Raw genomic sequence first — 13,393 nt, forward strand, 5'->3', positions numbered from 1 at the left:
CCTCAGCCTGGAGGCCGGCCTGAAGCCCTCAAAGGGCGTACAGGGAGCCCCTGACTTTCTTGGGGGGCGAGGGAAGCCCCCCCGTCCAGACCCCCTCCCTCCCGGCGCCTGGTCCCCCTCGCCACCGCAGCTTGTGGTCCAAAGCTTACCTTGCAGGGGGGCTGGGCAGGGGATGCCCCGCCCTCTCCGGCCTGAGGGGCGGTAGGGGACGGGGGTGTCCAGACCGTTTGTTGCTGGTGCGTGTGTGTGTGTGTGTGTGTGCGCGCGACAGAGGAGAGAGAGAGAGAGAGAGAGAGAGATTGTGAGACCCGCCGAGGTGTGGGTCCTTGCGCGCGCGTGCCCGGGACTTGACTGCCGCTGTGATGCTGGACTGCCGGGGCTGGAGGGGGAGGAGGAGGAGAGGGGGACTCCCCCGCTCCCGCCCGCCTACTCGCGGGTTTGAATGGAGCGCGAGGGGGAGGGGCGGCAGCAGGCGGGAGCTTTTGTCCGAATGGCCCCTCCCCTTCCGTGGGCAGGGGAATCCCCCACACCCGCACCCTTTTAGAGACCTTTACTCCAGTCGCTCCACCCCCTCCCTCCAACGCCCGCTCTGGGGGAGTTTGGAAGAGGCTCCCTTCACCAGGAGCCTCCCGGTTGAAGCTCCTGCAGTCCACCCTGTCCCCCCAGCGCCCTTTAATCTGAGATAATCCTTGCCCTAGGCTGCAACGAAGCCTTTTATCCCGGTGTCACAGCGTGGATAGGGATGTATGAAAATGTGTGGCTGGGGTCGCCCAAGCTCAGTGTAATGGAGTCCTTAGCGCCCGGGACGAGGAAGGGGGCGGGCGCTGCGAGCAGTCCTAGAGTACTTCAACGGGTCAAGACCCCCCGCCGTGCTCACTGCCAAGATCCACCCCCACCCCCACCCCCACCCGGCGCGAGGCCAAGAGCACGGGCCGCTAGTTAGACACTAGCGACACCCAGCGGCTGCACGGGGGGACGCAGTGGACAGGCTCCCGAGGCCAGTTAGTGTGGTCCGGGTGATTCCAGAGGGGGCGTGTATGCGCGAATCACCGCTAAAGAGGCAGAAGATACGGACGCGAGGGGTAGGCTGTGATCCGAGCCGGGGAAACACCAGCCATTAAGGCAGGGCTACATCGCGCCCACCTCCGACTCCTCAAGGGCAGGGCCATATCCTTCCTTTACTTAGACCCTCCCAGGGCAGGGCCCTGTACCCCTCGGACTGGGAATGTCCGTTCCTATCAGGCACACAGTTAAGTTCCTCTTCACAAGGGGCGGGAGCGAGGTCTTCTCGCCGAGGCCCGGCCCCAGCAGTGGGCTCGGTCTGACGTCACTGCGGTGTGGCTAAGGGGACAATCCTCTCCCTCAGTCTCGCCAACTGCCCCCCTCACGGACGCCGTAAACGCCCACCGTGGGGCACCGGGAGAGAAGGGGAGCTCAAGGTTGGAGAAGCCACCCGTATACCCCTAGGAGGTGCCTAGCGGAGGCCCCAAGCCCGATGGGGTGAGGTCTCGGCGAAGACTTCGGGGAGCCGGAACACGTGCGCAGGGGTCTTTAAGACCTCGGTCGCCAGTGCCGCTGCCGCGGTTACTAGGGATGTGACGTCACGCGCGGGCGGGGGCGCCCGCGTCCGGGCGGAAACGGAAGGGGCGGGGCTCTGCGGGCAGAGTCTGTGTGGTGCTACCGCCGTAGCCGCCGCTGGTGCCGCCGCCGCTGCTGCTGCTGCCAGAGCCGGAGCGGGCTGGGCCGCGGAGGCAAGATGGTGGACTACAGCGTGTGGGACCACATCGAGGTGTCTGACGATGAAGACGAGACGCACCCCAACATCGACACAGCCAGCCTCTTCCGCTGGCGGCACCAGGTAGAGCGCGCGCGCCCAGCGCCTTCCCCCACTCTCGGGACTCCGCTTCAGAGTTCTGACTCCTGATACTGCTGGGGGCCCAGCCATTGACACCTGGGTTTCCCACCCTACAGTCTGGACTTTCAGAATCGCCCGGGGTTCCTTGATTCAACTCCGGGGCAACAGAATTGCCGAGACCCTTGAGTTCCTTGCCCGCGATCCTGGGCCCTCCCCCCTCCCCCCTCCCCTTCCAATTTCTTCTTGGAACTCCCAGTTGACCCCTAGGGCACCTTCTTCACAGTTTAGACTACCAAGACAAGCTTTGGACGTGCCCCCCCAATCCATTTGGGACCTTCCACTTACACCCAGAATTCTACCTCAGAATCTGCACCCTGAACCTTTCGGGTACCCACTTATGATCTTGGATGTCCCATTGGCCCCTCCAACCCCCAGAGTTCCCAATACTTTAAGTCTAGTCTGTGACCTGCCTTTCGGAATCTTGACGGTGATTCACATTTAGATCTAGAGGTTCTGCTCCTCTCAATAGAGCAAGGAGTTCTGTCCTCCCCCGAGATTTCTGTTCCTGGCCTGGGACTCCAGCCCACACCCAGGACCCCTTCCCTAGAACGTAGACCGGTGCCCCACCAGGACCCTCAGTCCCATCTAGGACTGGAATTTTGAAACCTGGTTCCCCTTCAGACTGAACCACCAGCTCCGCCCTGATGGAGCATCCAATTCCGGCTGCTCTCCTTCAGCCTCATGCACTGTAGACCCAATTTCCTATTGCATCAGGAAACCCTACCCACGTGGCGTCCTGCCCAGCCAGAGCCCCTGCCCCTACTTGGTACTGCAGGCCCAGTCACCGCCCACCCCCGAGACAGGCTTCCTGTAGGAACCTCCGCCAGCATTGGAATGCCTCATTCAAACCCAAGTCCAGGACCTAAACCCACCCCAGCTTCCTTCTGACCCCAGTTTGGTCTGCTGTTCTCAGACACCCACACTGACCCTGCTTTTACCAGGAACCCTCCCAGTCTAATTCCAAATTCCCTGCCCCTTTTACTTATTTTCCCCCAAATCCAGACCCCAGAATCCCAAGTCTGTGTGTTCTCTCACCCCTCTCCCTGACCAGCAGCGCTCTCAGGCCAACAGAATGGCTCTCATGAGACCTAATGTTCTAATCTGCTCCACCAAATCAGAGCTCCTGCACCCACATTCCTATGCTTGTTACACTCTCAGACTGAGGGCATATGTCTCTCAGAATCTTCCAGTTAGGAACTCCTCACCCCACCTTCCCATATATCAGCTCCCAGTCGTTTATCTAGAAGCTTCTAGAAGGGCCCTTCCCCATCCTGCCAAGACCCAGCATTAGTCCCTACATCTGGTTTCCAGTCCCAGTTCCAACCCATTCCTTAAAGCAGCATCCTCCTGGGTAGTGTCTGCCGGGTGGGCCCCTGGAGTGTAAGGAGAAAGTTCTAGCACTTCTCTTTCTTGACACGTGTAACATTTTATTATGAAATATTGAAGATCTCTGCAAGCTCTCAAGGCAATTCTTGGGAACACCTATTTCTGTAACATAGTTAATCTATATCACCGTGGGGAGGACGGTTTGGTCCTGCCGAGTTGGGAGGCTGATGTCCCCTCTCCTGCAGCATCCTCCTCCCACCACACCCTTCTCCCTCTTGGCACAAAACCTTTTCCTGGCCTGCCACTGGGAGCCCCAGTGCTGGAGTGGAGGCAGGGAGCCTGGTGTCTCCAGCACCCGGTTCAGCGGCCACCAAGCCTGGGTTCTCATCCCAGCCCTGCCACAGGGCCATTGCTGCTTTAGGGGGAGCGAGACCCCACCTCCATGAGACCATCGTAAGGGTGACATGAAATGAGATCTGAAAAGAACTTGGCTCAGGGCCCGGGAGGGAGTAAGCAGGACCAGAGGGGAAAGGGGGATTAGAGAAAAGGTAGCCTGGTGTGCTTCTGAGCACAGGCCTGCCCACCCAGGTTCAGATGCTGGCTCCTGCTGAATCACTGACCTGCTGCATTGCCCCCAGTGAGTGTTGATCTCTCTGTGCCTCAATTTCTCCAGCTGGGGATCTTATCAGTATCTACCTCATAGGGTTGTTGTGAGGGTTGCCTTATGTATTTAATGTGTGTAATGCTCTCAGGACAGCACCTGGCATGTAATAAACTGTGTAGAAACTTTAGCCACTATCATTATTATTACTCATGTAATTCACGCTCATGGTAAAAAAATAATCCAAAGGTTCCAGAAGGGGACCAGCGAGTCTTCCCGGCTCCAGCTCCAGCTCCCTGGCTCCCTTGCCCAGAAACAGCCACCAGTACTAGTTTCTTGTGGCTCCTCCCAGTGAGCTGTGTGGTGTCCAGGTTCTGTGCGCCTTGGGTCCCCTGTCTGTAAGGAGGGCAGTGATACCTGTGGCCCCTTCTCGCTGCCAAGGCTTCTGCCCTTCCCAGCCTGCTACAGCCCCTCCCGGAGGCGTAAAGCTCAGGCCGGGCAGGCTGCCACCCCCAGCAGCTCCAGGAGGCCTTTATTTAGCTTTGGCCTCCCTGGCGGCTGCTCAGAGGATGCCGGGAAGATTCTGATGGCCGTCCAGCAGAAACCAGCAGTGTGGTAGATTCCTGCTGCCACCCAAGGCCAGCTATAATGCCATAAGGCAGCAGGAAGGCTCCAGGTGACACAGTCCCATCGTGGAAAAAGAGAGGTGGCAGAGGCCACAATGTGTCCTCCGCAAGGCGAGGGCCTCATCCGAGTGGGAAAAGTGAGGCTCAGGGTTGGCCATGTCGGTCCTGTGGGGCGTTAGAGAAGGATTCAGGTCTCCCGCTTCTCACCCACCGTCTTCCTGGCCCTGTGCTAGGGCCTCTAATAAAGCACAGAAGCAAGTTAGCGGACCATTCTGGTGGCCGTGGCCGTGGCCGTGGCCATGACGGCGGTGATGACAGTTGAGGACACGTATACTGAATGCTGTGTTGCAGGCAGTTTCCTGGGAGTAACTCATTTAGTCCTCAAAACAACCCTGTGAGACCCCATTTCATAGAGGGGGACACCAAGGCAGGGAGAGATATGAGACTTGGCCAAGGTCACATCACCAGTAAGTGGTGGAGCTGGGCTGCTCTGATGATACAGTAACAACTGCTCCCAGTTACCAGTTATAAGCATTTACTGGATATCGAGCTAAGCACTTGAAGTACATTTTCTTGTTTGAGCCCCAGTATAGTCCCCAGAGAGAGACAGATTGTCCCCTTGGACAGACAGTAATGACAGTAGCCAACGTGGGAATGGTGCTGACTGAGCACCCAGCACGGCTCTGGACTGTCTACTTTTATAACCTTTTTTGCTTTTCCCAGTGCAACCTTGGCACTATTGTCTGCATCTGACAGATGAGGAAACTGAAGTTAGGGGATTGGCCCAGGGACACCCGGCCATTACATGGTGGCTGTGAGATATGACCCCAGGTCTGGTGCCCCAAGGCCTTCCACTAGCATCTCATCACGTCATCTGATGATCACAGAGGGGCCTTTGGGGCTCAGTGACTCTGGGGGTCGGGCACTTGGGGAAGGCTTTGTCGAAGCTGAGACTTGGGGACAAAGCAGATGGAGTAAGGGGAAGAGAGTTCCAGGTGGGAGGAACAGCATGTGCAGAGGCTAAGAGTCAGGAGAGAGCTGGTCCATTCAGGGCTAGCATCAACCACAGGGGCCGGCATCGGCCTGCGACCCAGCCCCCCAAGGAGCCTTGGCCATCTGGCCAGCGTGGGGCAGGGGTCTGGGGTCCCCTCTGAACCCAGACACTCCAGTCTGAGGTAGCAGGGAGGGCTGTGGTCAGACAGGTACATTTCAAAGACTCCTGTGGCAGGTTCCGAGCCTGGATTGGGGCGACAGCGATGGAAGATGGTGACACCTCTCAGGGTTCAGTCATTGGTCTGGGTTGAGCAGGCACTGCTGGGAGCCAAGTAGGGTTGGAGAGTGACAGGGCCCAGTGATCTGATAGGGGTCGGGATGGGGGACTGAGGAGATGGGGTGCAGTGGAAGAGGAGGTCTGAGGAGTGGCGTCTAGGGTAGGGGGGGACAGGAGGCTGGTGGGCACTAGGCTGGGCTCAGGAGGGCCTGCTGGCCTGGAGACAGAGCTGAGCGGGCCTCTGCAGATCCAGGTGCAGCACCCGGGGTGGAGCAAATTGGAGAAACAACTGGAAATGAAAAGTGTCAGGGGAGTTTCCTGGTAGCCTAGTGGTTAGGATTCTAGGCCTTCACTGCCGTGCCCCGGGTTCAATCCCTGGTCGGGGAACTGTGATCCCACAAGCCACGCAGCGTGGCCAAAAAAAAAATAATGTCAGGATTTGGTGGCAGAGAGGGAGGGACAGGGCTCACAACAGGCCTCAGCTTGGGACAGGAGGCAGGGGGAGGCTCTTTGCTGAGGGAGGACACAGCAGAAAAACAGGTCTGGGGGGCTCCGGTGGGGAGTTCAGTTTGGGGCACAGAATTGGAGGTGCCTGTGGGACACCCAAGCAGCGGTGGCTTGAGGGGCGTGGTGGGCGCAGGAGGGTGCCTGAGTGTTACTGAGGGTGGCTCCAGGGAGGAGGGGGAACCTGAGACCCTGGGGAGGGGTGAGGCCTCTATCCAGCATCTTATTACTTTATTACATCCAACAAGGCTTTCCTGAGTCCGTACTGTGTGTCAGGCCCAGCTCTGGAGGCACAACACCTTTGTGGAGCCAGAATCCTTGGAGGAGGACAGTGCCCGAAACATGATAAATAATTGTCACAGGCTGTTGTCAGGTGACAAGTGCTGAGGAGGAAGGTCAAGCAGAGCAGGGTAGGGGGAGGTTGAGACCTTCAGCTGGGTGGTCAAGGAAGGCCTCATCTGTAAGGGACTTTTTTTTTTTTTTTTTTGCCGCACTGCGCAGCTTGTGGGATCTTAGTTCCCCAACCAGGGATTGAACCCGGGCCCTCGGCAGTGAAAGCACGAAGTCTTAACTACTGGACCACCAGGGAATTCCCTGTAAGGGACATTTGAAGATGATAAGGGGGACTTCCCTGGTGGCCCAGTGGTTAAGACTCTACACTCCCAATGCAGCGGGCACAGGTTCAACCCCTGATCAGGGAACCGCAATCTCGCATGCTGCAGGGCGCGGCCAACGAATACATAAATAATATATATATTTTTAAAAAGAAGATGTTAAGGATGCCGGGGTGGGGGGTATCTGGGGAGAGAACATTCCAGGCCAAGGGAACAGCCAGTGCAAAGGCCCTGAGGTTTGAAGTGGGTTCGAGAAAAGGTGAGGCAGCCAGTGTGGCTGGAGGGAGGGGGTGAGTAGGAAGAGGTGAGGCCATGGAGGGCACGGGACAGATTGCGCACGGCCCTGCGGGTCACAGGGAGGACTTAGGTTTTTGCTCCAAGTGAGGTGGCAGCCGTAGAGGGTTCTGAGCAGAAGAGGGACCCGCCCTGGCTCAGGTGCACCTGTAGGAGCGAGAGCGGGAGCTGGGAGTCCAGCACACGGAGGTTGGTGCTGACATTCTCCGGGGTCATTCCAGGTGCAGCTGTTGGGGTCCTGGGCCTGGGGCTGGGGTCAAGGGACAAGCCATTCCGCAGAGTGATGGGCCGTGCCTGTCCCACAGGCCCGGGTGGAGCGCATGGAGCAGTTCCAGAAAGAAAAGGAGGAGCTGGACAGGGGCTGTCGCGAGTGCAAGCGCAAGGTGGCCGAGTGCCAGCGGAAGCTGAAGGATCTGGAGGTGGCCGAGGGCGAGGGCAGCAGGGCCGATCTGGAGCGGCTGCAGGCCGAGGCACAGCAGCTGCGCAAGGAGGAGCGGAGCTGGGAGCAGAAGCTGGAGGAGATGCGCAAGAAGGAGAAGAGCATGCCCTGGAACGTGGACACGCTCAGCAAGGACGGCTTCAGCAAGGTGTGCGAGGGCCGGGCGCGCTCGGCAGACGGTGGCAGGTGTGGCCGAGGGGACTGCTCAGGTCCAGGGACGGGTGGATGGAGGTGGCGGGTGAGGGGATCATGTGTGGGGGCCCAGGCAGGTGCGGCACCCCACCGGTACCCCCCCTCTGATCTGCCCGAAGGCCCTAGTCCGAGGCCACACCTGCCACGCCCACGCTCCCGCCACGCTGATGTTCATGGCGCCGTCACCACCTCCACCCTGGATGGGATGGGCGCTGCGGCCGCGGCCCACCCGGCCACGCTTGAGGCGCCGCACAGCCTCGCCCCAGCCCACTCCCCTTCTCACCCCACCACAGAGCATGGTCAATACCAAGCCTGAGCGGGCGGAGGAGGAGTCGGAGGAGGTGAGGGAACAGAAACACAAAACCTTCGTGGAGAAGTATGAGAAACAGATCAAGCACTTCGGTAAGTTGGGCCCAGGTGGGGGCCCGGTGGGCGGTGCACGTGACAAGGGGCTAGCCTCTGCCTCCAGGGCCCTTCCAACACCTTGCCAACACCTTCCCGCAGGCATGCTCCGCCGCTGGGATGACAGCCAGAAGTACCTGTCGGACAACGTCCACCTGGTGTGTGAGGAGACCGCCAACTACCTGGTCATCTGGTGCATTGACCTAGAGGTGGAGGAGGTATGTGGAGCCCGCCCTCGGGGCTGGGGAAATTTCGGCTGTGCCCTGGGTCCGCCACTTGGTGACGCCGTGCTTGTTTTCCCCTGGCAGAAATGTGCGCTGATGGAGCAGGTGGCCCACCAGACCATCGTCATGCAGTTCATCCTGGAGCTGGCCAAGAGCCTGAAGGTGGACCCCCGTGCCTGCTTCCGGCAGTTCTTCACCAAGATCAAGGTAGGGAGGGGCCGGAGTGGCCAGGGCAGAGTGGAGGGTGGTCCTCCTCAGGGAACCAGCCTGCGGTCCACTGGGGGAGACAGACATGGGTTTACTTGGACTCAAGCCCCTGTGATCAGTCCTCTCCTCAGTCAGGAGAGGGCTGGGCCACGGAGGAGCTGACGAGTGGTCGGCTCCTGGGCAGATTTGGAAAGCCGAGCTGGCACGATGTGCTGAAAGTCCTAAGCTGGGGTGAGGGCCAGAGTCAAGGATGCCTGTGGGTTTCTTACCTGAGCACCTGAAGAGCAAAGCTATCCCTGCTGAGCTGGGGGAGCTGCAGGACAGACTAAGGGGTGTGACCGGGAGCTCCGGGGTGGCTGTGTTGCATTTGAGATGCCCGCTAAACTCCACAGGAGGACCCGGAGGAGGTGGGTGTCACGAGTCTGAGGTTCAGGGGCTTGTGCGGGCAGGGGGTCGTGAGCACAGAGGTGTAAAGTCGAGCTCAGAGGAGGCAGAGGAGAGCCCTGAGGCCCAGGGTGCCTGTCAGTCAGTTCAGGAGCAGATGCAGGGAGCCCTGGGGCGTCTCTGAGGACCTGCAGTGGGGCGGTCTTGGCTCCCCCAGTTCAATCCTGTGCACGCCCCTGCCCCCCGCAGACTGCTGACCGTCAGTACATGGAGGGCTTCAACGACGAGCTAGAGGCCTTCAAAGACCGCGTGCGGGGCCGGGCCAAGCTGCGCATCGAGAAGGCCATGAAGGAGTACGAGGAGGAGGAGCGCAGGAAGCGGCTTGGCCCCGGCGGTCTGGACCCCGTCGAGGTCTACGAGTCCCTCCCTGAGGTGCGGCCCCCTGGGCCCTGGCGGGCAGCAGGCAGGCAGCCAGTGGGGTCCCCAGGCTCCCTGGGACCCAGGCCCTGACCCCACCCCTCTGCACCCACAGGAACTCCAGAAATGCTTTGACGTGAAGGATGTGCAGATGCTCCAAGATGCCATCAGCAAGATGGACCCCACCGTGAGTAACTGCGCCCAAGCCCACCTGGGCGAGCGATGTGTCTCCCCCGCCCCCTCCAGCTCTGCTGCCCACATCATTGGTAGAAGTGTCCCTCCTGGGCTTCTCAAAGGAACAAGGGACGTTTTGTCACCGTGTGGCCAGCACACGAGGCAGCCAGGCTTTGTGCCACCTGCCCACTTACATTTATTGAGCACCTACTGTGTGCCCGGCGTCCAGATTGAGTGTCCCTGTCCCTGCGGGCTGTTGATGAGCACACCAGCTGACCCCACCTTTGCCAGCAGCTCAGAGTGGCCCAAGGAGGGGGTCCCTTTCCAGCCTCAGTTACCTCATCAAACCACTTTCTCTCGATATTAACTCACGAAATCCATGGGGAGGGCTGAGCACGTAGTAGGTGCTGGTAAAAACAGCAGCTGTTTCGAGCAGTCACCGCGCTGGTAGATAAATACTTTGAGTCTTGATAGACCTCGGTTTGACCCCATTCCTGCTGCCTGTCTCACCCCGTTGGCCACACTGCTTTCCTCATCTGTAAAAAGTCTAGTCGCAAGACCTGGCCCAGGGTTTCTAGATGCTTCTGTGGGAATGAACATCTAGACCAAGGGTCTTCCGCCTATGGCTTGCAGGCTCATTGCCTGTCTCTACATAAAACTTGATTGGAATGCAGCAGCCAGGCTGGTTTATTTTCATCTTGTCTGTGGCTGGTTTTGTGCTACAACCATAAAGTTGAGGCATGATGGGTTGAGAGGTTTTGACAGAGACCATAGGGCCCGCAAGCCAACGATATTTACTGTCTGGCCCTTTACAAAAAAGTTTGCTCACCCTTGTTCTAGACTACACTGTTTAAACTTGAATTAAAGTTAAGTGAGCTTTAAAGTTCCCCTGCACCAGCCACATTTGAAGTACTCGGCAGCCACACGTGGCTGGTGGCTACCATATTGTACGGCACAGATTACAGGCCATTTCCATCATTGCGCGCAGTTCTTTGGTAAAGCTGTAATCTAGAAAGAGCAGGAAGCAGGCTCGAGGATGTGCGGGGGACAGGTGGGCCACCAGAAGATGGCAGCCCAGCCTCACCAACCCACCCTTCTCCCTGCAGGACGCGAAGTACCACATGCAGCGCTGCATCGACTCCGGCCTCTGGGTCCCCAACTCCAAGTCCAGTGAGGCCAAAGAAGAGGAGGAGGCGGGTCCCGGGGACCCCTTGCTGGAAGCCTCCAGTCGAGGCGACGAGAAAGACGTCAGCGCATAACCCACCTCAGCTGCTGCCCGACTGCCTGCAGGCCCCTGTGCGCCCCTTTTCAGAAAACAAAAATAGACACCATCTCCCCAGCTCCTGGCTTCCTCCACTTTGGCTGCTCCCACACCTAGCCCGGAGGGGCCTGCCCACCCCCCTCCACTGACCCCACTCCCTGAGCGCTCATCCAAGTCTGCTTTGAGTCAAGGGGCTTCACTGCCTGCAGCTCCCCCACTTCAGCATTATGCCAAAGGCTTGGGGGTCCAGGGAGGGGTAGAGGTTGCCAGGCTGGTCCACAGGGTATGGGTGGGGTCCCCAGCTGAGGGCCCTGCCCCAGTCACTGTGGGCTCCGTTTTCACTGTTCATCTGCTGTTGAGTCTCCTACATAGTAAACAGCAATTATCTTCCAATAAAGGATTTCAGATGCTCCGTGAGACCTCAGGAGGGCTGGCACAGCTCTTCTCTTGCAGGGTGGGAGGGAACCCTGGTCAGTGTTGGCGGCTGGGCTTGTGATGCCCCCAGCTTTGACCTGCAGCAAATGGGCAATGTCCTCCGTCCTCACTCCAGGCTCTCCAGGAATGTGTCGTTCCGCCGCCTGGAACACTTCCTCAGGACACCTTTGTGTCAAGGGTTCTCACTCCCCCCCCCCCCCGTAAGTCTTGGGATTATCTCATCCCTCTGAGCCACCCCCCAGCGTCCGTTCAGGAGCATCAACTTGCACCGTGTCTCACCTTCCACGTGGCCAGCTCTGCCTCCAAAACAAATCTTGAGTCTGTCCACTGCCCTTCGTCGTCCACCCTGGTTCAGGTCCCTGTCACCTCTGGCCTGCATGCCCACTCCAGCCTCTTCCCTGTCTTCCTTGCCCTCACTGGACCCCAGCAGGCAGCCGCCAGTGGGCACCTCTGAACACCTGAGTCAGGGCACATCCCTCAGAGCAGAAGCCTAAGACCTCCCTGCAGTTCGTCAGGCCCTACACCATCTGCCTGGTCACCTCCCTGCCCTCGTCTCACGTCCTCCCCTTCTCATCAACTCCCTCCTTGCTGATCCTTAAGCACTTTCAAGTTTTTCTTATCAGTGTGACCTTGGGCACTTTCCTCAGCCTCAGTGTCCCCCTCTGTACAATGAGAGTAATGTTCATGCTCTCCTCCCAGGGTTGCGATGAGGTGTAGGTGAGATAATGTACAGGCAAGCATGGCGCCTGGTACCCAGGTGCTCAAAATCTGGGCCTTGGCACATGCCCGTCCCTCTGCTTGAACACCCTTCCCTTGAAAAAGTAATCTTTTGAAAGCAGTCTTCCTTTAAAAGGTAATGGAATATTCGGGCCACAGGAAAGGCTTAAAGAATACTATAATAAACAAGGACACATCAACTTTTAAGACATGAAATACCAAGGGTCCTGAAGCCCACTGCCCACCTCTTCTGGGGGACACCACCCCTTGGCAGCTGCTTCTCACTCCAATCAGAGCTCTGCCACCTCCTCCCAGAGGTCCTCCTTGACCCGCCTTTTGAGTCACCCATCACGTCTGGCCTCGCAGCTTCTTCACCTGCCTGGTTTTGCTGATGTGTGTATTGCTGTCTCCTTTATGCTGTGAGCACCACCACGGCACAAACTGAGTCTTGGTCCTAAAATATTCCCAGCGCCCCGAAGGGGTCCTGGCCCTCAGTAAATGCCTTTGTGTCCAAGCTGATCACCACCAGGGGTCAACAGTGAGCTGCAAACCTGAGTGGCATTGCCTAATGCTTTTCATATAGATGAGAATGGCTGGTGGCGGGGGGTATGGGGGGCCCTCCTAAGGCCCTGGATAAACCCCACCCATCCAGGATCCACTCAGGATCGTCAACTTGTTAATACTTTACTGTAAAACTTTCAAAGATAGAATCCATATTCCTGATATTTTGTTTGACCTCAGGCTTCAGTAGAATTCAGCGCTGTTACTGATTTTTTTAAAAAAATTATTTATTTTTGGCTGCATTGGGTCTTCGTTGCTGTGCCCGGGCTTTCTCTAGTTGCAGCGAGCGGGGGCTACTCTTCGTTGCGGTGCGTGGGCCTCTCATTGCGGTGACTTCTCTTGTTGCGGAGCACGGGCTCTAGGTGCGTGGGCTTCAGTAGTTGTGGCTCGCAGGCTCTAGAGCACGGGCTCAGTAGTTGTGGCGCACGGGCTTAGTTGCTCCGTGGCATGTGGGATCTTCCTGGACCAGGGCTCGAACCTGTGTCCCCTACATTCTTAACCACTGCGCCACAAGGGAAGTCCCCTCCCCGTTCCACTTTTAAGGACCTTTGTGGTTACACTGAGTCCACCAAGATAATCTCCCTATCATTTTTTTTTAATATGGAATGATGCACGTATTTGCGCATCATCCTTGTGCAGGGGCCATGCTAATCTCTGTATCCTTCCAATTTTAGTATACGTGCCGCTGAAGCAAGTGCTAATCTCCCTACCTTAAAGTCAGCTGAGTAGCATTCTTAATTCCTGATTCTCACTGGCGATTAGGGCATGGACATCTTTGGGGCGTTGTAATTCCATAAGGCACCCGGAACTAGCAACAGTGGGAAGATTTC

At 58.0% G+C, this 13,393-nt stretch overlaps 1 protein-coding gene across 1 annotated transcript; it reads left to right on the forward strand.

The window, feature by feature from the left end:
* The first annotated feature begins 1,658 nt into the window (after positions 1-1,658).
* On the forward strand, positions 1,659-12,900 carry CDC37 (cell division cycle 37, HSP90 cochaperone). Its single transcript, XM_082650923.1, has 8 exons — positions 1,659-1,858; positions 7,456-7,737; positions 8,075-8,183; positions 8,286-8,401; positions 8,492-8,614; positions 9,248-9,430; positions 9,531-9,602; positions 10,696-12,900. The coding sequence occupies exons 1-8, from the start codon at positions 1,757-1,759 to the stop codon at positions 10,846-10,848; spliced, it is 1,140 nt and encodes a 379-aa protein (XP_082507049.1). The 5' UTR covers positions 1,659-1,756; the 3' UTR covers positions 10,849-12,900.
* Positions 12,901-13,393: the final 493 nt, after the last annotated feature.

Source organism: Grampus griseus (genome assembly GCF_964374135.1).
Source record: "Grampus griseus genome assembly, chromosome: 3".
Taxonomy (NCBI): domain Eukaryota; kingdom Metazoa; phylum Chordata; class Mammalia; order Artiodactyla; family Delphinidae; genus Grampus; species Grampus griseus.

What these genes read in the sequence shown, in the direction of transcription:
- CDC37 (XM_082650923.1), top strand. Translation starts at nt 1,757, where the DNA reads ATGGTGGACTACAGCGTGTGGGACCACATCGAGGTGTCTGACGATGAA. An exon ending in TCTTCCGCTGGCGGCACCAG is followed by an intron (nt 1,859 to 7,455) that starts GTAGAGCGCGCG and finishes CCTGTCCCACAG; the next exon opens with GCCCGGGTGGAGCGCATGGA. An exon ending in TCAGCAAGATGGACCCCACC is followed by an intron (nt 9,603 to 10,695) that starts GTGAGTAACTGC and finishes TTCTCCCTGCAG; the next exon opens with GACGCGAAGTACCACATGCA.